The following is a 24,474-nucleotide window of genomic DNA, read 5'->3' on the forward strand; positions in this document are numbered from 1 at the left end:
AAACCTAAATTTACCCAAAACTTATCCTTCTGCTGCCTGGCCAGGACTGGTGTTTCCTTCAGGAAATGCAAATGGAGTTTTTCTCATGCAAGCACAGGGGAAAGAACGGCATCATTCTCTTGTCCTGCCCCTCTTCAGCCTGACCTAAAGCGCTGCGTTGCTGCGGTCATATTCTCAAGCCACATGAACCTAAAAGAGAGCTCACCACTGAGTGCGTGTGAGCACACAGGAGAAGAGGAAGATAAGGAGGAAGAAGGAGATTTCCTGGGAGACCTGGACGGGGGTAGTATCTCTACCGCTCGGTTTCATTAAAGCGGCAAATTGGCATCCCGAAGACCCAAAGCCCTTAGATCCCCCTGCTTGTTCTGAACTTTCGTCTTCGCTCAGTTTGTTGGTCTCTTTCTCTCTCGTTCTCCTCGTGTTTTGATCTCCATCCAAGTTTTGTCTCACTGTCTCTGAGAGGTAGCTGTACTACTGCTGAAAATCATTTCTCTTTCTCTCTTTCTGCCATGCCCATTTTTTCAGTCTTTTTTGTTCAGTCTATCCCTTTTCCTGTCTATCTCCCTGAGCTGCCTCTGTTGTAGTTCACAGATTACTTGTAGGTGGCGCGTGGACCAGCGAAATGGAACAGTACAAGAATGAAGAAGCATGTGAATCTAAGCAAAGGTGAGCATTATGAATATTACTGCATAAAGCTTAGGGATTTGAAAAAACCCTAAGTATTAGACTTGGACATTGGTGAAAAATCGGTGAAAAAATTCTCATGCCATATCTAGAGAGCTAAGTAACCATCTAACAACATCATAGCAACACTCAGAACACCTTTGCAACCACAACTGGCCTGCACCTTTGCACAGGTTATCAGCTACAGTAACTAGAAAATGTGCACAGTAACCAACATTATGCCACACGGTTTATCAAATGAGTTAACTTATGATATAACTTATGAAGAATCTTCATGCAGCTATTTGCCATACAACAAAAGTTCTATCAAGCTCCAAAAAGAACCAAAACACCATACAAGCACACAATATTATAAAATCTCTATGCATAAAATCACTATAAAATCTCGTCTACAATGTCACCAAAATGGCACTTTGACAGACTGTCAAGCCTGGATTGACGTTATTGGTTCCCAGTTGTGTTGTCATGTCTCTGAATATAATGGACAAACCACATGGACTTCCTTATGGTCTGTAGTCTTTTTTGTTTTTTGATAGTTGGGGTGAGCAGTCGTTGTTTGGGAAAGATCTGTGCAAAGATTCTTCAAAGATGTTCCTGTTGGATTCCAGTGAGTTTGGAATGACATGAAGGCTGAGTAAATAATGCATAATGTTTAGGGTTTAGGAATTTGAGAAATCAGTAGGAGCTTGGATTTTAGCAATTAAGCTTTTGGATGGCTTTCCGCTTCAGGCAAGATCCAAGACCTTGAGTGAAAAATTTAGCCGTTCCCCAATGAGTAATAATCATCAGGCAGCGCTCCTAAATGTCTTCTTTTTTTATGCTCTTTAAAGTTTGTGGCTCCTAAAGGGGGACAAGGAGACTGAGAGAGAGAGCCTAGAATGTCTAATTAACATCCCTCACTAACTTCTCCTGTCAGTGGAGAGCTGCCCAGTCAATAGCAGACAGATAAGGGTGAGATATGCTCAGGGCTCATCTGTTGCCCTGAGAGATGGTGCTGATGAGGAACTGTGTTCTGCAGTCTAGTTTCACTCCTGGCTGTTGTTAGGGAGGTGGTAGAATGTTACAAGGACACTGAAGTTCATCGTTTAATGGGACTCTTTTAGATCAGAGATGTCCTTTGCTGTGTGTGAAACCAATTCACCTGCTTACCTTGTGTTTCGGACACCAAATGGAGAAGGTCTCTTCCTGAAATGTGCAACCTGTAAAAAAGATACAGAGGAAAGAAAGGCAAAGAATTAAATGTAGAAATTAGAAAATGCTACTGGAAATGCAAAGCAAAGCTAGTTTGCCCTCATTTCTGACTTAATCCATGATGTAACTACCACTTTATATGATGTCAATTTCTAATGGCGGAGAGCAATGCATGATGGAGGGAAACTAGTCTCAGCCTTGGATGACACGACGAGCATTCATGAACCATCTGGTGCATATTGTCCAGAACTGATGACATCTGCCAGTTCCATTTCTATGCAACGTCTGGGATTTGGAGTACACAGGTTTTTATCAGTCAAACCAGTTCCCAGGAAGCTTCCAAGGAAAAGCAAGTCACGTGAATTTTAGTAGGTAATCTAGAAATTGTCATAATAAGGTTAATTACGTGAAGTAACTCCGAGAAAAAATATTCTGAACCATTGTCAGATTTACCTATATCTAAATATCAAATAAAAATCATAACAGTGTGGTTGGTTGTTTTTTCCCTGTTAGTCAGAACCTTTTGCTCAGGTCTTTCAGTAAGTTAACGGTTAAAAATCTGGTTTGTGAGTGTCGGAGGAATCTAGTAATTCCATATGCTTGGATTCAGTGCTTAGATCCTAAACAGAGCTTCATAGGTGGAGTCATTAGATGGACAGTAAATATTGTACACAAACACACAGCACATTTCTAAGTGCCAGAACTCTTACCCATCTCTTTGGCGCAGACATAATGGTACCTCTGTGTACAGCTCTTCCAGCTGCAGCAGATGGAAGCGCCTTCACCTTGGCACCTGGAGCATTTCTGTGATGAGACAGAAAGCCTGAGGAGCTACGCTCTAAAATATTGACTCTTTTCCTGACAGCCCCCCGAGCCATCACCATTTGCAAATAATACTGTATAACTAATATAATTCCAGACCCATTAGAGTTAATGTATTTTATTATTATCATTGGGTTCTTTTTTAAATATAGAAATCAATAATATAGGTGCTTCTCAATAAATTAGTATGTCGAGGAAAAGTACATTTATTTCAGTAATTCAACTCAAATTGTGAAACTCATGTATTAAATAAATTCAGTGCACACGGACTGAAGTAGTTTAAGTCTTTGGTTCTTTTAATTGTGATGATTTTGGCTTACATTTAACAAAAACCCACCAATTCACTATCTCAACAAATTAGAATACTTCGTAAACAAATAAAAAAAAATAAAAAAACATTTAGTGAATTGTTGGACTTCTGGAAAGTATGTTCATTTACTGTACATATACTCAATACTTGGTAGGGGCTCCTTCTGCCTTAATTACTGCCTCAATTCAGCGTGGCATGGAGGTGATCAGTTTGTGGCACTGCTGAGGTCGTATTGAAGCCCAGGTTTCTTTGATAGTGGCCTTTAGCTCATCTGCATTGTTTGGTCTCTTGTTTCTCATCTTCCTCTTGACAATAGCCCATAGATTCTCTCTGGGGTTCAGGTCTGGTGAGTTTGCTGGCCAGTCAAGCACACCAACACCATGGTTATTTAACCAACTTTTAGTGCTTTTGGGAATGAAGGCAGGTGCCAAATCCTGCTGGAAAATTTAATCAGCATCTTCAAAAAGCTGGTCAGCAGAAGGAAGCATGAAGTGCTCCAAGATTTCTTGGTAAACGGGTGCAGTGACTTTGGTAAGATGCCTCTAATGTTGTCTGTGGTACAGGAGTGGCTTAACAAGAGGAATACGACAACTGTAGTCAATTTCCTTGACACTTCTGTGTGGTGGCTCTTGATGACTTGACCCCAGCCTCAGTCCATTCCTTGTGAAGTTCTCTAAAATGCTTGTCAATCCTCATAAGGCTGTGGTTCTCTCTGTAGGTTGTGCATCTTTTTCTTCCACACTTTTTTGTTCCACTCAACTTTTCTGTTAACATGCTTGGATACTGAACAGCCAGCTTATTGGCAATAAATTTTTGTGACTTGCACTCCTTGTGAAGGGTGTCAATGATTGTCAGAGACCATTTTGAAGGCTCAGGAAACCTTTGCAGGTGTTTTGAGTTGATTAGCTGATTGGCATGTTCATTCTAATTTGTTGAGATAGTGAATTGGTGGGTTTTTGTTAAATGTGTGCCAAAATCATCACAATTAAAAAAACCAAAGACTTAAACTATTTCAGTCTCTGTGCATTGAATTTATTTAATACATGAGTTTCACAATTTGAGTTGAATTACTGAAATAAATTATTTTTTTCCTTGACATTCAAATTTATTGAGAAGCACCTGTAATTGTCTCAACCTCATCTGAGAAATAAATCTGATTTGATTTTTACATTAATTAGGTGTAAAATTTGTTTTGTCAGAAAGAGCTCACATGATATTACAGTTGGTTTGTTTTCTTTTGAGTCAAACACATTGCATTGTGGGATACAGTGTGGTGTATGTTGCTATTTCTGAGTATGCTTTTCAAACATCAAAACATGTTTTGTACAGGGAGTTATCAGTGCAGGAAGTTATTAAGTGCATTTAATACAAATGAAACACTTACTGCATGTGCAGCTTTCTGAACAGCCTCCTTCAGCCCAAAGAGTTTGCCTCCTACCAGGATTATGCCTGTGGTCCAGACAGCACAAGCTTCATGAGCCCAGTGCTCTTTCACCTCAGCCTCCATCTGCAATTTCTGCAGAGCCGTTCCACTGCCCTCCTCACCAGCAGTGGGAGAAGTTCCACTTAGTCTTCTCTGCTGCAGCAGCAGCAGTCTTTTGAACCTCATCCGCAAAGTGGGGCGGGTTCTTAACTGTTCCCTAACTGCCCTTTTCCCCCTCCTGGGATGGCCACTGTGTCCTTTACTTGCCCCTTCCTGATAGACATCCTTCTCACATGCACTCTGTGAATTCATTTGCTCTGTGATGCAGCTGACCTCTGTCTCATTTGCACAGTTGCTGTTTTGCCTGAAATCATTCCTGTGTGTTGATGACAGCATTTTTCGTGGTATGCAGTCCTCAAGATAATAGGGGCCGCACAAGTCCCCAAGCTCTCTGTAATTTGCTGGCTTTCCACATAGGCAGCACGTAAGACACCTGTCAATTAGGCTTTTGTTAACTAAGGGCCCTTGTAGCATAACCGAGGAGTTTGATACTGCCTTGGTAACTGTGACTACGTTTTTTATTTTAGCTGCACTCTTTTTTCTTGCCTGGCTGAGCATCTGCTCTTCCTCAGGCCTGTTGACAATTGTACAAAGAGATGCTAGCTCCAAAGGACTGTCAATGTGTACATATGGTCTAAAAGAACATTTTCCGTTACCAATTACTGGATGCAAGTTTTGCAATTTCACTGATGGGCTGAGATCATTGCTGCATTTTGCCTTTATGTTAGGTTTCTTCACTACAACTTTGAGGACATTCTTAACTTTTTTTTTTGGTCCAGGTTTTCTTTTCTCCTTTACTTTGCCATCTGTTTGACTTGAGAGGTCCTCCTGTTTGTTTTTGAGTGATGGCCGCCTGCCTCGTTTGGGTTTTATTAGTGGTAAGCATAATTCTGTTGATGGCTCCTCATATTGTGTCTGTTGAGCTGTTTCTGGTAAAGAGAAGGAGCATGGAGGTGGGGGCAAAATATCAGTCTGGATAGGCTCCTGTTGCTCCACAATAGGGATGTTTTCTGGTGGTTCAATGCCTTTTCTTCTCCTTTTATGTTGCTTCAGATGCATTTCATGGTTGTTCTTAATGGCTCTCTGTTTGGCTAGCCTTGGTGTGTTGATAACGAGGCTCCCAGCCTCCAGGGCTACATCTGGTGCATCGCTGCTCTCTACAGTGGCCCACTTTCTCCTCTTTTTCCTTGGAGCTTGAATACCTGTGTTTTGGGTCTCTTGTGTACTTATTGTACTCTCGCCCGCCTCATGAGTCACCTCAGGGGTGTCCATTGTCTCTTTCTGCTCTGATACCTGTGGCAACGGTTTTAATGTTGATTCTTCTGGTACAATATCTGGTTGGATATTTACAGGTTGCTTTTTGGAACCTGGAGATGTGATTTTCTGAACCATTGCCTCATATTTAAGTCCCCTGCCTTTGCGAGGAGGCAAATATTTGGTTTTAGTGGGACACTGAGGAGGTACAGAAGGCATGTCACTGATGTCATCAGTTCGAGGGCTATCAGTGGTCACAGTGGTCCTAATAGATTTTGTTTGCAAGTGTTGTCCTCTCTTTCGCTTTCCCTTTGCAGTACAGACTCCTGTGAATGTATCTGATTGAGGCTCTTGTGTCTTAACCTCACTTTCTTTCACACCTTTCTTTCTCATTTTGGTTTCTGAGGATGGTAAACTGTATTTTCTTTTGATACAAACCACCTCTTCATTTGGTTGTTGAAGTGAGTCTGTAGAAACATCCTTCTGCTCAGGTAATTCAAGATTTGAAGATTCGGTCTTACATGACTGATCCACAGTAACATCCTGTATTTGTGAGTGTATGAACATTGGCGAAGGTGTCTCAGCTGATTTACCATTCTCTTGCTCTTTAACTTCAGTCACACATTCTCTCTTTTGTTTCCGTGATCTCAGCACCATGGACTTTTGATCTCTTGCTACGGACTTCACACAGCTGCTGTCTAGAGTAGATTCATAAGTGGAACCCACAGTTTCATCCTTAGTGATGTCCACAACACCAACAAGTGTGTCCAAAGTTAATGCTGTGGTCGTGTCTTGCAAAATAAGTTCATGTGTACAGTGTGTGCCCTTGATATGGTCTTTTGTAATCTGAACATTTTCATCTCGTTTTATTGATTTGATCTTAGAGGTGATTCCTCTTGGTCGGCCTGGACCTTTAGGTACTGACCCCTCAATTGGCTTTGACTCTGTGGTGGTTTGACTTGGCATTGTAAGTATTTCTCTTGCCAAAGCTACAGGATTTGAGCCTAGTTTAGAAATGGATTTAGGACCAGGTTTAGGACCTGGCTTAAAAGCAGGTTTTGGACCAGGCTTTGCATTTTCTGTGGGTCCTGTACATTTTAAACTTGTTTTGGGGCTAGTTTTTACACTGGGCATAACATCAGGTTTAGGTCCTGGTTTTGGACCAGGTTTTGAAATTGATTTTGGACTAGGTTTTGGTCCAGGTTTTAGATTTGATTTTGGACCTGGTTTTGGACCTGGCTTCACACCTGGTTTTGAACCTGATTTTGGACCAGGCTTTGGACCTGGTTTCTTTCTCTCTTGAGGGCAGACTTTTGGGCTACTTTGTGAACCATAGGAGCGAGTGCACATTCGTGATGGTATACTCTCTGTCACAAGTTTTGGTGTTTGACTGCTAATATCCTGGTGTGCAGTTTCCAACTGATCAAGAATACGGGTGCTTTTGCTGGAGGGCATTCTGGGACTTTGGGCAGAAGTTGGAGCACTGTCTCCTTCCACAACTAGCTGCCTTCTGATTCCCACACTTGAATGCATTAGTCTTCTCCTGCCCCTTGCATGTTTCTTACCAAACATTCTTGTATGTGCAGATGGGGCTATAGGCTCTGTTTTGGCTGAGGGAGTCACTGCACTGGGACAGCTTATGCCTGGTTCCATATCCTCATCCCCTTTCTTGGGAGAGGGTGGCGTGTCAGCCCAAGATGGTGAAGAGTGCAGTATTGACTTGCCCGGCAACTGAGGAGAGTCTGGCTCCAGTACCTTTGCATCACTACGATCAATGTGATGATCCCTAGCCTGAGCCAAAGGCGTTGTTTTCTCATTGAGAGCTGAGAAGCCAATCTTGGCAGTGTAAGGCTGAGGTGCAATGTCACATATGGCTGACCTCCTTTCATTGCTTCTGTGTTGTGTGTCCTGGGCAAAGCTTTCTGCAGTTTCTGTGTCGACTTGTGGCATGTTTTCTATCTCCTTAAATGTACTGCAGACTTCTGCAAAGGACTCTTGTGGTTTTGCTCTATTATTAATGACCTCATCTGAGGTTGTCAGACTCTCCTTTTCTCTCACCTCAGTGGAATTATGGGAGAGGACAGACGGCTGCTCCTCAAGGGTGTCTACTGGTCCCTCAGTGCATGTGAGGGTCTCTATTGAATTCTCAATCTTTACATTTTCTCCTTTCTCTGGCAAATACAGATCAGTTTCTGAATTGCTGGGTGATGTTTTCACAAGCAATTCAGCATTGGTCTGTGGCTCTGTTTTGAAATTTTCTGACTTTATTTCGGTGCCTTCATTACTTTTTTGATTAAGTTCAGAAAAACAGTCAATCTCTGCTGAGTTTTCTTTTTCTGAATCAAATTTGTTTTGCAGTCCTTGGTAGATATTTTCTTCTGTTTCATATGAGTAACCTTCCTCTAATATTGCTTCATTTATTTTATGAAAAAGAGAAGGACATTTCTTATCCTCCAGCCACTTCTCTTGCTTTCCTGCAACCTCTCCTTTGCAGTCATTCTCTGAAGACCGGTTTATTTGTCCAGTTTCCTCCTCATCAGCCATCCTCTCAGTCCATGCTGACTCCTCAAAGTTCTCCTTTAGAGTGCTCTCTGAACTCTTTATGTCTGGTGGTGAATTACTCTCTTGTTTCATAGGACTCGGAGCTGTTACACTGATAGGAGACCTCTCATCTCTAATGCAACAGAGAGAGCTGTTGGGCTCTTCTCCAGTCAATACTCTTTGAACTCTTGGGTCACAATTGAGATTATCCTCAGACGCTACACTCTGGAGACTTCGCACTGAGTCACCTGACCTAACAGATACATCATCAGCTGAGTTTATGGAGCAAGTAGACATTGCGTCAAGGCTGAGACGTGACTGTGTCTGGGTTTGTGCTTGACCTTTTTCCTGCCCAAAATAGTAGTAGCTCCTGTCCATCTGGTCCTCAGTGCTGCTAGAGTATCCTCCCTCCTGGAGTTCTGCTGTCATGGACCTGGAAATGGTGCAAGCATCAGATGGAGGAGGACCATGTTGGTTATCAGGACAAGATGACTCTTCCATACCCTTTAACTGACCTCTATAGTCTTCTCCCTTTTTTGGATGATTTCGTTTGCTGGCCTTTTTGTTAGCCATAAGGGCCTCAGACAGCAGCAGATGCTGGACATTGTTGGAGATGTTTTCAACCTGAGACGTCAGGGCATTAAGGCTCCACAAACTGGGGTTGGACAAGAGCTTTTCCGAAAATCGTTCTTTCATGGAACCAGAATAGCTCTGGGACTGGTGGTTCACACTGGGTGATGAATGAGTATGAGGGGGCATCAACATATTTTGGTCTTGCAAACCTGTGGATGATGAAGCCCCAGGGTTGATGGGAGGTTGGCCATACTGGAATGAATCAGGGTTTGGCATTAAGGGGGATGGTGTGGAATTGTACGAGGGAGATCTTCCCACAGACCTTGCAGGTGAATGACTAGAACTTGGACTGCAGGTCTGATAGTATTGTTCTGGTGACCTTACAGAAATATCTGTTATGCAGTAGTTTTGCTGGGGCGGATTGTAGTGCTGGAATTTCTGAATGTTCTCTTGTGTACCAGACATTCCTTGCATGGAACCCTGTTCAAATCCTGATCTAGATGGAGTTTGCTGATAACCATAATTATTCTGAGGTCTGTATCCACTCTGCTTTAGACTGCTGTGATTGCTGAGTTGTCTTCCATACTGGACATTGGGTGGTATACCATAGCCTTTGTAGCCATGTGGCATTGTATTACATTTCTCCAAATAAGATGACGAAGAAGAAGGCAGGGGTTGTGAGTGCTGAGGGAAATGAAGATGACCCTGTGAATACATTAAAGGAGATGGTGCTGGATTGGCTGGGAGGCCCTGTTGATGGGAACTAGTATAGGTTGGGGCAGATGACTGCGAAGGTAGATGGCACTGACTTTGAGAGATAGCTAGCATGTTCTGCTCTAGGTACAGGGATGACCCACTGACCCCAGACTCCAGCCGTCCCACCATATCCTGCTCAAATTGGGTCATCTGAGGTGACTCATCCCATTTTTGCTGCAAGTGACCTTCACTCATGTACTGGGCTGAATATCCAGTGCCCATGTGATTGCTGTAGCCAGCCTGCAGATGCTGGTTTGGAGTTTTGGCTCCTCTATAAGTTTTTTTAGTCTGTGTACCACTGGTGCTGGTATAGATGGGATAGGTCTGCTGTCCATAACAGTCTTTAGAACCCACTCCCGCTGTTGACATCCCTGGAGCAGCTAGAGAGTGTGGCTCGTAGCCCTGTCTGGACTGGCTGTGATGATGTCTATAACTCTCAAGGCGCGATAATTCCTGGGGTTCCTGCTGGTAGCAGTGCTGGTTGCCATGGAAACCACTTCGCTCTCTGAAGGACTGCATGACTTTGGCTAGGGGCTCTTTAGAAAGAGAGAGAGAAAAAAATAGAAAGAGAGAGTCTGTGCTTAGTGGCTTCATTTTCTCATCAGTGATTATTCTCTCATTCAATTAATTTGAATTCATTGCTGTATTTGCCCTAAAACAAATCATATTAGAATATACACATACTCGGTCATTCATAAAATCAAATCATATCTATCTCAATGAGACTTCCCTAACTGCAGCTCAATCAATCATTGTTGTATTTTATTAAATCTAGGAATTTGAGCCCATCTGTTCTGCGTTGTGTGGTAAATACCTATGATAGGTGCAGCAATATCATTATCATTATTATTATTATTAATAATAATTTTCTTAAACACACAATGGTTAAAAAAGATGTGTTCATAAGGATCCTGTATACAAACAAACAAAGAATTTTATTATCGGATCATGAAGTGTTATATTTAAATAAAACCAGCATTATATTCAATATCATCCATTTGCAATGAGAGGATTCTATTATTATTGTTCCTTTTGTTTTCGATCTTCGGTATTTGCATGTTTCTAGCTCAGTAGTGTAATACTGTTGGTAATGTGATTTTCTGGTAATATTCTTTTCACTCAACAGTGAGTTTGAAGTATCAAGTATGTGTTTTAGGCATAGATGGAGGCTGTTTTATATCTCCATTCCAGAGCTGTAGGCCTGTCGAGGGATGGCCTATCAGACACGCACATTATTCATCTCACTAGCGCACTGTCTGAAGCCATCAGGCCCAAGAGCAACGTGCTCCCCTCTTAGCAGCCTCCCAAGAGGTCCCACCATCCACTACTGCTTCAGTTGTGCTTGTTTGCTGCTCTGCTTGTTTACACAGTGACCACTCGGATCTATGCTTTAAGCCTTTAAAAATGCATATAGTATGTGGCGAAATGTACAAGCTGGCCAGAGTGAGCAAGTGACATGTCTGATCATGCTTTCCCTTCCATGTATTATTACAACTGCACAATGTGGTGTATTAATATGTTTAAGTTAAACATTACATTTGTTCCCATACAGATTTTTTGTGGAATCATTGGCATTTAGATCATCTTGTTTGAACATACTGCATGACATCTACTGCAGCTGATTAAAGACTTATGTGTGTCTGTGTTGCTGACACAGCCACAGATCTGTTGAGAGCATGGTCTAAAAGGTACAGTAAGTTTTCTAGTTCTGCTGAGAGGGCAGAATTTGTCTCCAGGGGTACTGGAGATACTCTTACTGTAGAACTAACCATGACTGTACAATTATGGACTGGCCCATATCCAACATGAGTCAAAATCTATGGCTATATTTATCAAACTTTCTGTGGTGCTACAAAGTAGGTGTGAACTGATGCAAACTTTAAAAAAGATACATAGGTAAAAAAAACCCAAAAAGACTGTTTGCAGTAATTCTTCTTCAAGTTGTATTTTTGAGGCTTGTTGATGCAGAAACAAAGACTGTGGATGAATATGTTTAAGCCAGCTGTGAGCTCAATGAGCTTCTACTTACTTTGAGGCAGAATTCCCCATGAAACCTTTCACTACAAAATGCAATCGTTCATTAACAGTAGAGTGACTGCATTTATAAGCAGAGTATGCTCTGTTATGTCTGCATGTGTGTTTATCTCAACTGCAGTCAATAACCTTTTCTTGATTACATCACCTCTGGAGGCAGGTTTCACTCTAACTCTCAGATTGAGTGTTAGGCAATCATGTCTCAATTATGTATTTCCTATAGATTATGTAGGGGATGTGTAATGGACTCTTAAACATATCTAAAATAAACACAAATGCTCACAGTTTAAGTGAGACATATATAAAGGCTTATTTTTTGCACAAAAGCACAATCTTGGTTTTACTCTTTATTTGCACATTAGATAAATAATATCATGTCGCCGCGAGGGTCAGTTAATCTGTATGGGACGCTTGGAGAAAAAAAATAAAAATAAAATAATATATACACACATAATAAAATAGCCCAATATTTCTCATTAATGTTTTTACTGTGCACTTGGGCAGTTTTGTGGGGATTTATGGTATTTTTTTTATTTGCCTCAATTTGTGATAAAAAGCTTTGAAAATATTAGTTTTTTCTTTTTTTTGAAAAATTAACTTTAAAGAACATCTACATTTCTCAAACTAGATGACATAAGTTAAACGAAAATGTGCCATGGGTTAGTGGAAGATTGCTGCCATCTATTGGAAAAAAACTTTTTGTTTTAAAATAACATAAATGCCACTAGATGGCAGCAGTGGATTACTCAATGCCCGTATAGCATTCCCAAGTTTTTCATTTAGTTTTATATTTAGACATTATCAAATCAGTATTGAAACATCAATTTACCACTTAAGCATTTTTTGTGCTAAAGTATAATTTTGTATTATTATTATTGTTTTGTTTGCTTTTGCAATCATGTCACAACATGTGTGTGTGTGTAAAAGTTTCATTCCATTTTTGTGTATATTCTGCATTGTAGTTCTTCTCTTTTTTTTTCAAATTATGTAAGGGGTGGCTGAAGGGGTGGGTCACCCAGGGCACCATACAAGCATGAACCACCACTGCAGTCAAGATCTATATTAATACAAATTCCCTGGTTTAGAAAAAAGGTGAAGGAATCCTCTCACACGGATTGTTCTGAGAAATAATAAACCAATAAACCAGCTCTCTGCCATTTTCTGAATCCTTCATAACACTGCTTAGTTATGAGATTGAGGGACATAAGCTAACCAAAGCAAACATTGAGTCAGGAAAGAAGATGCCAATGAAGAAGGAAAGGAGATGGGAGTGAAGGTCAGGGTAGGGGGTCGATTCAATTTCAGTGCAGTCCGTTAAGGACATGAACTGAATTTGAGGACCAAATTTAATCTGCTTCCTGCAAGAACTGCACACTCTTACACAAGTTAGATGCATTAATTTAATAAAATCATACTTTACAACCTGAATCCATAGGCAAATATGTTCAAGGGACAATTGGGGGGTAACAAATATTATTATATAAGAGTGTCGGTTTTCTAGAGATGGCTCATATTGCTTTGAATGGTTCACAGTGGACTGAAAAATGCTAATCAGATCGGAGGCTTTCCACTAGACTGTCTGTCTTGGCCAGGCATGAGGCCTATCCCTCGATGTCATTTTGATTGACATCATCGCGGCTTTTTACTGACCTTTGAAAGAACAGAACCATACAGAAGAAACTGCGTTCTCTGGAAAATAAAGGATGAAAGGCATTGTCCGCAGCAGACACCTGGAATGTCTAGAACATTCTCTTCTTCTTCACAGTATTTCAAGTGTTGTTGGTTTTCTCACCAATTTACTTTGTAAATAAGCATATCTATTACAAGACAAAAGGAGAGGTCCATAAAGAGTACACTATTATAGCTTTTAATTACAAATGAATCAGTGTCATGACTTTTCCAATTTAGTTCAAATGTCCCATGTACAATTTTCAATAATTTACCTTTGCAGTAAGCATTTTGATCTACACCATATAGTACACATGTGTTTTTATCTCACAAAATTGCATGAAATAAACGAGTTATAAAATCAAAATTGCAAGATAAACTCAGAATTCTGTGTGTTATAAAGTCAAAGAAAAAAGTCACAATTGCCATATATAAACACAATTCTGAAAAAAAGTAAGAGTTGTGAGATAAAAAGCTATAATTATAATTACACATTTTAAAAAGAGTTTACTAACCTATTTGTGTCAGTAGGCATTGAAAAAAGGTATGACTGCCTATAGATCTTATGCGATAAAAGGATTACGCAAGATATTCTCAGATGTGGCGATGTTCCACATAATTGCCTTTTCACTGACAACCTCATCATTCAAAAATCATGAGTCGTAATATCAACAATGTGATAATGACTGCATCTGACTGCGGAAGCGGGAGGTACTTTTGAATGACTTGCGCAGAAGACACAAATCCTCCAATTAGCTTAAAATTGCACTCAATGCTTTCCCCCCAGAATACGTTGAGTTATTTTGCTGCTTCCTCTATTAGGAGGCTGCAAAGCGTGCCCTTTAAATGCTGAAACCTGTCACCGTTGGCATGGCGACGCTAAGGGGAGCGAAAAAGCAAACCTGCCCTCCCTGCAATGAGGTGCATGCTGCCCATTTCATCTGTGCCAGCGGTACCCAAGGCATCACACCTCAGGGGTCTGAAATAAGAGCTGTTTAGAGAAGGTGCGGGGTATGGGATGGTGAGAGTCCTCTTCCTGTGATCGATTTTTGTCTGCGCATTAGAGTATGTGATACTAAGCGAAAGACGTGTGGTGTGTGTGTTTTTGTTCACAGGTAAATCAGGTCTAAAGCTCCTCTCCAAGAGCCCTAATACCTGAATAAAACCTAAATAAGATTGAACTGCATGTTTGCGCCAGCACAATGGTCTTTAAGCTGCTTTGTGGCGGACTAAAGAAACATAAAGCCAACTGCTGATGGCACACAACATCTCTCAATTCTCAACAAGGAACAAGCCTGTACGTGCCAATATAACCAGGCACATAGTATCTGGGGAATTGCGACTCTACATTTAAAAGAAAGAGCTGCTATAAATTGGGGCGCGAGGCTGATTGATATTCTTCAGCAGGTCTGCTTGTACAGGAGAGGGCATTAGCCGAGTAAAGGGGTGAGGTGCAGCAGATGTACAGAGAGGGAGGTTTTGCGGCAGGTGAGACCGCTGCGCTCCTGTCTCTCAGTGCTGCGCTCCAGTGAAGCATCGCTCCGCTTTAATCTCACCCTCTCTCTGCTGCAGCGCTCCACTGTGGCCAGCCTCTCCACACCCCCAGCCCACACTCACGCTCGCTGCGTTTCGTTCTCCCAGTGCATTTTCTGTCCAGAAGATTGCTTACATTGATCTTTCAGACGGAATGAGAGGTCTCAAATGGTGGTGTGCTGAGGGATTATTTTCTTTGAGACAGACTTCATCAATAACGCTGGTACAAAGGCACAATGACATTACTGGTCCGAAATGCTATATGCCTTGCTGCGCTCAATAAGGGCACAGTCATTTATTTCTCCCTGTGAGGCACGCAACTTTGCGCTCATTCCTGTTCTGTGCCACTTCAGCTCGGTTAATTGATGATGTGAAGTGGTCGCAGTGTCACTCAGGTACCGATATCTCTCTCTCTTTCACACATCTTTTCTTTCCGTCTCATATCTCTGTACTGCACCCCTGCTCTGTCCTATTTTGGCTCCACCTTAACTACAGATTAACCTTTCTACCCTGAAGCGGTGGACACGCTGGCAGTGACCTTGAGACGAAGCTGTGTGTTGTTGCAGGAGCTACAGAGCAGTGACAGACAAAGACCGAGGCTCAAAACCAAATCAGCTGCCTACCTAGAAAGTATTTCTGGGAAACAGATGTATAGGTACTTCATGTATCTTTAGTGGTTCTTAAAAATACTGTCTAGTAAGCTTTTATACCCCAGAATTCTTCATAATATCCAAACATGCTATCTACGCAGATGTAACCCCTCTCTTCCGGGTCCTCACCATCACACCTCATTCTTGTTCCCAGTTGGTCTCGAACCCAGGTCTTCGGGAGGGAGACCCATGGGAGGTGGACGAACTAACAAGGAGGCTAAAGACTGCAGCCACTAGCTGGTGTGTCTCTTGAGATCAGGGGAGTGAGGTTTATCTGCACATCACCTACTTGCTGGCCTTCGTTACACTCACCCCCTAAACCTCACTCTCATCCGGGTCATGGCACCAATGTGGGTCCTCCCGGGTCCTCACCGCCACACCTTGTTCTCGATCCGAGTGGGTGCTGAACCCAGGTCTCCGGGATGGGAGGCGAACGCACTAAGAAGTAGGCTAAAGACTGTACCCACTGGAGTCAGTCGCTAGTGCATCTCTTAAGGTGGCCTCCGTTACCCAGGTGGTTTAGTGTAGACATTATATTCACTGTACTCTGTCTGAATGGCAAATCTGCGTATCTCTGAAGTTTGGCCACAAGCTCATGCTAATTTGATCTATTTACGTAGCAGATCATCATATCATCTCAAGCCCATCAGAGAGGGAACCATCAGACAGTGTTGCTCTCTGCTCCAGCAATGACAGCTGATATGGACACTCACTTGGCTTAGGCTCTAAGGTTTGTCTAAATGCAGGATGAGTGAAAGAACAGGCCGGAATTCAAGGGTGCCACATAGAAGATGCAAAATAAAGGGCATTTTAATACAATAAAGGGTGAAAGAAGAAAGCACTGAAAAATGAACTGAAGTGTATGTGGCAAGGTTTAGGGGGGTTGCTGAGGTGCACATGCAGGGGTCTTTTCTATTTTGTGACAGAACCTCGGGCGATTCCCAGAAGGTGTCCTTGATGTTCCCAGTCTTTCCGTGCTCTATGTATGTCATCCCAACTTCATGTCTTATCAACCACCGACCTGTTACCTGAGGAACGAGCAGGGTTATTTTCTAGTGCTGAAAATCCAGATGGGCTGACACTAAAAGCCTCTCTTTCAACAATCCACTGACGTATGGATGAAATCCGAGCAGGCTGAAGGGGTAGACTGCAGGCAAAGCAGGAATGAGATAGTAGATTGGGAAGGAAGGGAGGGATGCCCTAGTGAAAAATAAATATACTTAAATGTATTTGTTATATATCTAGTATAATAGTATACTACAAATATATTTTTCAATTTATGTACTTAATAAAATATCCTGCAATTGTACAACTAATTTTGTACTTAATGCACTTTAATTGTTCAGAAGAAGTGCTAAAGTACTATAAAAGATATATAGTATATTTGATGGTGCTAAAGTGGAACTATTGCAAGCACACTTCAGGTACACTTGAAATATTTTGCAAGTCTGATATTATTCAAAGATCATACAGTCCTCATTTCAAAAGTGACATTGAAACACATTTTAGACTTAATATTTAAAATAGTAACATACCAGGGAACGTTTAATTATAATTTTTTATATCAGTAAGTCTTAAGTTATCTGTCAGTTAAGTTATTTTTTACTAGGGTGGATGAATGGTTGAAGATGGAATGGAGATTGTTATTGTCAGGCAGTTTTGCAGTTGATCTCTATCCCCCTCTTTTATTTTTGGCATCTTCATCTAGTGGAATCAAACTGACTCTGGGACAAGGCTCCCAGTGTCTTATAAAATCCTGTTTGGGATCTATTGTTTGGCTTCTTTTAGACCCCTAATGCTGACCGCCTCAACACGCCTCTGTGTTCAATTCCTTCAGAACGCAAAGGCACACATCCACGCAAAAACATGCTCTTTGACAGAGCGCACGAGTCGTTCTATCTTGCAGAGGCTGGGGTGGGTGGTAGTTGGGGAGAGGATTTGCTCTTTGAAAAGTCTCCACCGATTTGATTGCTCTGTCACAAATGCTTTCTCTGATGCTTGAGAGTCTGTGGCCTGCGAATGAGGTCTAAGACAAAGGGACACACACTGGCTTTGGCATATTTATTTCGCGCTCTCTTTCATTCTCTTGGTTTCCTTCTTTGCTGTCTCTCTCTCTGTCCAAACCTTCTGTGCTACTGTTTGCTAGGGGGCTGTGAGTGTGTATGTGTGGTAGGGGAGTGTGGACAGGGATGGGTGAGTGAAAATGTGTTGGTGGATCTCAGCCAAGCCAGTAGAGGGCTGGAGGAGTCGGGATGCTTTGCTCTTTGTTGATGAAAAATCGCCATTGGATCACATATACCTCAGTCTGACATCAGAGCACTCCACAAGCAGCCAGTTCACCATAATTATATTAAACCCAGGCTCAAATTACTCTAGTCGCCCTAATTAAACTTTAATCTCCAATACCACACAAATTACCTGCAATGTAATTGAGCAAAGAGCTGTGGTTTAAAGAGGGCTGCGACTGAAAACTGAAGGGGCTGAATGCAGGGATATACTGAAGGTCATGCCCTCCTGCTGGGGAAACGTCTCATACTTTCTCTTCTTTTTTGAGTGGATAGAGGACAGTGGTGTCTGTGACACTCGGAAAATGGAGCAGTCAGCTGAGGCTCCTGTCTGACTCAATGTGCTCTGCACCTGGGTAAGGCACACAATAGCAGTTCTCTGTCTCTCATCTGTCTGTCTCATTCTGTCGACCTCTATCCCTTTGCAGTCCTTGTGCCAGTATTCTCTCTCTACCACCAACAGATCTTATAAACATCTTTACATTTCCAGTGCAGAAATGTGTGTGTCTGTCTGCTGTGTTGTGCATTTAAAAAATATGATAGATGCTGTTAATTTGACATTGGGAGAGGAAGTGTGTGAAACACCACCCTCAAGTGTTTCAAGACCCATTCAGAGAGCAGATCTTTGATATGAACCAGGCTAGGTTTGGAGTAATAAGTAATAATTCATTTTTCAGTTTTATAGCTAAAACTTTCATCTTCCATCTCTATAAGATTCTCTTCAAACTCATGGCAGGAGTAGCTAATCTGAAAGAACTTGAATGTAAAAGACATTTTACAAATACCTGGTATAGTGCCCCTTCTGGCAATGCTGAGAATGCAACAACTACTGGCATTTAGGAAATTCTGCTCTGACACATTTTGGAACTCTACAAAGTGTGAAATCGAATTTGCATACTTGTGTGAAGTATGTTTCAGGCCTTAGCCTAGCTGCTTTGGTAATTCTGCAGTCACCTTTGTAAACTGGACCAACTACAAATAGCAGCTACAATGGTTTGTGGCCAAGATGAAATGTGTTTGCACGCTGGTTCATGTTTTCAGGAGAAGGTTGTGTGTTTGTGCATAGTAGTTTGTGCTAGGGCTATGTCTGCTCATACATGAGCTCTAGGTGATAAATGTGTGTGTAGTGCATTGAAGGGTTGTTTTAGGATATTAACTCAGCGGCTCCGTGTTCATGAATGGTTACAGGATTTATGCACCCAAAAATCTGATACAAAACTGACACAGTCCCACATTCTTTTGTCAAAAAAACTCTTTTTGAAAAAAAAAAGAAGAAAAAAAAAAAAGATAAATGTTTCATTGTATGCTTTTGTTGGAAAAGAGCAGTGTGAACATTCTTCAAATTTTCTACTTTTGTGTTTCATGGAAAAAGTCAACATAAGATAAAACTCTGCTTATTCAGATCAAGTAGTCCATGGCAAATCTGATCTTGCAAATACGGCTTTGATGAAGGTCTCTTAAAGTCATTGTGCTGGGTGCTTTGACACTACGCCACACAGGAGTCGCATCTGCACATACATTCTCTGACAGCTTAGAGCTTTGAGGCTGGGAAACACTATCTCTCCCTCACAAGATCCCCATCCTCACACATGCGAGAGAGAGAGACACACAGAGAAGTAGAGGTGGGGGGAAATATGGCTCTGAAGCGTGAAAGCAAATGATGCCGTCAGCCTGCTAAGTCTCTCACCAGAAGGCGCAAACAGCCGTGTCTGAGAAAGCAGCTTAACATCACACACACGAAGTTCAGGGCTGCGGTGCGACAATGGTTGCTGCTGTAGGGCGTGGAGCAGATGCAGATGCCAGCAACTAATGCAAAGCCTGGCAGCAGCTACTCCGAGCATCGGCGGTGTGACGAGGTGAACGGCATGAAGCCGACTGCGGAACTGCAGCAGGATTTCCATTCACCCGTGGATTCAGGTGCACTCCGCCGTGTGCGTCAAGAATAACTGATTGGAAGCTGGAGGCACAGCAGGTTTGAAAGCACCCCTCCTCGCCAGCCTGGCCCATTTGCATAGGATGCTTGATTTGCATACATATGAGGTGAAAGAAAGGACTTGTGTGCAAGAGATATGCATTCCTCCATTGAGAATAGATCGGAAAGAGAGAAGCCTTTTCATCAATTGTCATAAGAGCTTCCTCTCTCTGTCTATCTCCCTGACCACAGCTAACACCTCTGAGAGCTCAGATGAGACCTCCATTAAAATTCTCTCTTTCTCGGTCCTGTCTGCATGAAAGAAAGGTGGTGACAGTGAAGGGAGAGAGGGAGCGCCGGGCTGACAGCATGCATGTGGGTGTGTGTGCTCCAGCTGGCTATGCGCTGCTGTGACGGCTCTCCGCTGCAATCCCTCAGTTCAAACGCATTGATTCACTCTGAAGCCTCAATTCCCCCCTACAGATGTGGCCACAACACCTACAGCAAGGATGTGTCCCCTCCCCCAGCTGAGACATTCAAGCTGGTCTGCAGGAAAAGTCATGGATATAAACACAGTACCTTTACAATCGCATGGAAATGTGCTTTGATATATTGTGTTCAAATTTCGATTTAGTTAAGTTGAAATTTACCCAAGGCACCTCAGGCTTTAATTTGTGCCAAAGCAAGTCAGATACAGATCCGGTACCCCTGAAATTGGACCAGGCATGTGTTTTAGTGGATCCCCAAATTTCGTTGACCTCATAAATTGATAATAAGAGCTGTGCATATGTTTCAAGAGAAATCAAGAGTAATGATGTTATTGAAAACCTTGTTATCTCCATAAGTCTGCATGAAGTGGCAATCCACCATTTATTTTCCAAGTGCATGTTATTGATCTTATTGTGAACGATTCATCCATCCGTATTACATTTTTAATTAAAATCTCATGCTTGTTTTCTCTAGTTAAATGACAGATTTCCCTCTGGTGATATATGCAGGACTTGAGTAGGTTGAACCAAGACCTCGGTCTACATTTGTCCATTGCATATCAGAAATACGTCAATACAGTAGAAAAGATCTGTCGCGACTTCCGCTACATTGTGAGTCATATCTGATGTGATCTTGGCATACACAAAAATGCTGTTCTTAAGAGTCTATTCCACTAGTGTAGTCAGGAGAAAATGCTTTTTTTTTCTTTATTTGCTTGCAGAATAATCTTATTTACATATTCATTTACACTAATACAAGTTATTCGGAAACTCACCATTACTCATCCAGTGCTAATGCACCTGTTACGCCCGATGAACACAACAAGCGGGCGTTGCAATGCTGGAAAACGTAATCCCTTCCAGGGTAATGAACAGAGCTGTGTACACTGCAAGAGCCTGACATCACACTGTTTATTTGGTAGCAGCTCCAGTTCTATCCGCTTTGTCGATTAGTGGGAGAGGTGGTTATATTGGGGTGCTTGCTTGCAGTGTTGATTAGGTGTCAAACACACTCCCTCATCTCCCAGTCTTGCCAGATTCGTAACTCCTTCAAACCTGCTTGATCCTTCACCAGCCCTTCCACTATTTAAAAATTAAGCACTGGGCACAATGCAAAGTAATGCACAGTCTCCAGTGTAGAAAAGGCAACACCATGGGTTTGATTTGCAGGAAAGTACATAATGATAAAATGTATACATTTAATGAAATCTACAATAAATGCAACACACAAACTAATGCTTTTTGAGTTCAGTAGCTCTGAGTTTCATATACTGTATGTGTTTACTCCATCAGGCATAAAGGGGCTCACACTTTGTCAGTGGGTGACTGTCTGTTTTTCGCTCTCTCTCTCTCTCTCTCTCTGCCCTCAAGCTCATTGATTTTCTTCCTTACCTCCAGCCTGCCTATATTATCCCATCCCATCAGCGCCAAATCACTCCTCATCTGCGCTGGCACAGTTTGTGCAATTAGTCGCCCGCGTCCATGGGGATGAACCAAGGAAGCGTGTAATACTGATGCCTCTCTGGCTCCACAACGACACCACTTGGGCACAGAGGAGCTGGTGCCAACCTTGCCCACTTTAGCTCGGCTGCTACATCATGTGGCATCTGTAGTGAATCACCCACCTGGCATGGAGACGGCACAATATCAGCTGACCAGTGTGCTGGGCACTTTTAAACGGTCTGCCACCTCTATTCTGTGAGGTGATTACTGGGTTGACAACTACTGTAACACCTAAGAGGGTCTAATGGATGTTTGTTAGAGAGTTCTGGATAAGTAGAGTGGTCATAAAACACAATATGTGATGCCAAGACCGAGGGGTTAAGAGAAAGAGTATTGGTGGAGTAGATTCCAAACACGTATGCCTTAATTTCTTCAACGGAATACAAAAGGTTAATTTTCAAATATCCTGGCTGCTTTTTTTCTTCTTCATATAATAAAATAAAATGCAGACTGCGTCTGCCAAGCTCCCAAAAAGTATCATGAAGATTGTTTATATGACATATGGACTTTGTTCAAAGTGTTCTGAGAAAAGGATTTAAAGTAAAGTTGTTCACTGATAATATTGTATGAACATCAAAAATGCTGTGTTGCCAAATACCACTGATTCTAACCTGCACTGTAACCATACATTAGATTCACTCTACAGTTATTTTCATCTCAGAAAAAAAGTGTCCATGTTGCTCACTGAAAACAAAGATCCTTGTGAAAAAGAATTGCGCTTCATTGTATTGAATGTGCACTTGCAAGAGTACTTCAGATCATATTTCACAAAATGCCTCTTAAATGTACGTAAAGAGAGTACAACGCCCTACAGTTATGTAAGTGGAATTCACTGTCGTAATTACAGTAGATCGCTGTAGACATTCATTTGTTGCTGCTGTAAAGCAATCCGCCCTTTCGCAGAATTCTGTACCTGTTCAACACACTTACATACTCCCAAAACAGACGTTTGGTGGGAGTGAGAAAAAGAACAGAAGCCATTAGCCTCATTAGAAGTCAGTTTTACACCAGAATGATTTTGAAACTGACATTTCAAGGTTAAAATATGGAAGCCCGTTTCCACCACTGAATAAAATAAAAAAGGTAATTGTGAGTTTTTATTTCATAATTCGGACTTTTCCCCCCTGCATGATACAATTCTGAAAAAAGCCAAAATCGTGAGATATAAACTAGCAGTTATGAGAAATAAAGTCAGAATTGCAAGATATAAACTTGCCGTTCTGACTTTTATCAGAACTGCATGAAAAAACTCGGAATTTTTAGTTGTTTTTCTCAGAGTGGTGATATATATATATATATATATATATATACACACGCAATTGTGTTATAAAGTCCAGTTCTCGGGGGACAAAATACAAATATACCGTATGCAGAATTGCTAGTTTCTATCTCACAATTCTGAGAAAAAAAGTCAGAATTGCAAGAAAAAAAGGCAGAATTGCATAATGCAAACTCATATTTGCGAGAAAAAAACTGAATTGCGAGTTCCTCTCTGACTTGCAATTGCAAGTTTATATCCTGCTATTCTGACTTTATAAATCACAAAAGTCTTAATAGCTAGAGATAAAGTCACAATGACCTATTTAAATGTTTTAATTCAGGGGCAGAAATGGGCTTCCATAGAAAAAAAAAAACATGCAGTTTCACACACTTACAAAGTACACTTTGACATAATATTGAAATAAAAGTTTACTTTAAAGTACATTTAAAATTGTTTTAATTGTACGGGTATGGGTTTGGTTAGGTAAGAAAATGATAACAGAATTTTCTTTTCTGTGTGAGCATCCCTCCCATGGAGACAGAGTGTATGTGAGGGGTACAATACCGACTGACGTGTGTGTGTGTGTGTGTGTGTGTGTGTGTGAATTAGGGCAGCGGTGAAGAGCTGGGCCACAGCAGGACAGCTCTATTGTTCCTCAGGGAGGACCTGCCGTGCAGCAAGCCGGTTATTTTTAGGAGGGTGACTCTGATGCTAACCTCACAGGTACTTGTCTAAAAAAACTGGGGGGACAAAAGGAAATAGAAGGGCATTTCTTAACCCTGTTATAGGCATGCGTGGCAGCGAACCAGCATTATATAAAAATGCCTTCTTATTTTGCAGCACATAATAGCACACTGCTCATTGAAATCCAGGCTAAACAGTGGGAGAGCTCATACATAAAACATTTAAATCAAAGGCATTCTCCTTCCCATCTGTGGCAAACTGAAATTCTTTCATCTCATCATGATTATCTCTCTGCGATGCAAAAGTCGCTGCTTCTTTGAAAGGCTGTAGACATGCAGAAAGGACTGGGTTTGTGCTTGGTCAATCCAGTGACTTACACACTCTGACATCTGACATGTATCGCCTCCAGACAGCGGCGCAGGAGCTGACTGCGGTCATTTCACATCCTCCTTTTATACGCAGCTTATTTTGGGCTGCGTACGTCAGCGCTCGCGTGCACGCTCAGTGGCTGAATCACACGCGGTGTTGACAGAGCGCGTCTCAGAGCCTGTCGTCCTCGTTATCTTTAATTCGAGCTGGTTTGATTTTCACACAAACGCGTCGGCAATGCATGTAGTGAGAGCGCCGCAGACTGACGTGTTTTGCAGCAACGAGACGTGTGTTCTTTAATCGTTCCCTCTAGCCGAGCGCTAGCTCACATCTGCTCGGGACCGTCTGCCCCCGCACGATCGGCTCGAGCGCGCGCACCGGCCAGAGATAAACAAGCGCGCTCCCGTCTCTGGGGAGGTAACCATGGCAACCGGCGAGCTCATTTTGAGGCAAGACAATAACAGGTTTCAAGG

The 24,474-nt window shown here is 42.0% G+C and overlaps 1 protein-coding gene across 1 annotated transcript in view; it reads right to left on the reverse strand.

Annotated features, from left to right (window-relative positions):
- Positions 1 to 24,474, reverse strand: part of LOC132148844 (retinoic acid-induced protein 1-like) — a 48,774-nt gene that overhangs the window by 1,840 nt on the left and 22,460 nt on the right. The window contains exons 2-4 of the mRNA XM_059557586.1: positions 4,392 to 10,150; positions 2,586 to 2,679; positions 1,834 to 1,883 (exon numbers count right to left, since the gene is read on the reverse strand). Coding sequence (XP_059413569.1) covers positions 1,834 to 1,883; positions 2,586 to 2,679; positions 4,392 to 10,133 — 5,886 coding nt within the window. The 5' untranslated portion in view covers positions 10,134 to 10,150. The remainder of the gene's footprint in view (positions 1 to 1,833; positions 1,884 to 2,585; positions 2,680 to 4,391; positions 10,151 to 24,474) is intronic.

Source organism: Carassius carassius, chromosome 9 (assembly GCF_963082965.1).
Source record: "Carassius carassius chromosome 9, fCarCar2.1, whole genome shotgun sequence".
NCBI classification, from domain to species: domain Eukaryota; kingdom Metazoa; phylum Chordata; class Actinopteri; order Cypriniformes; family Cyprinidae; genus Carassius; species Carassius carassius.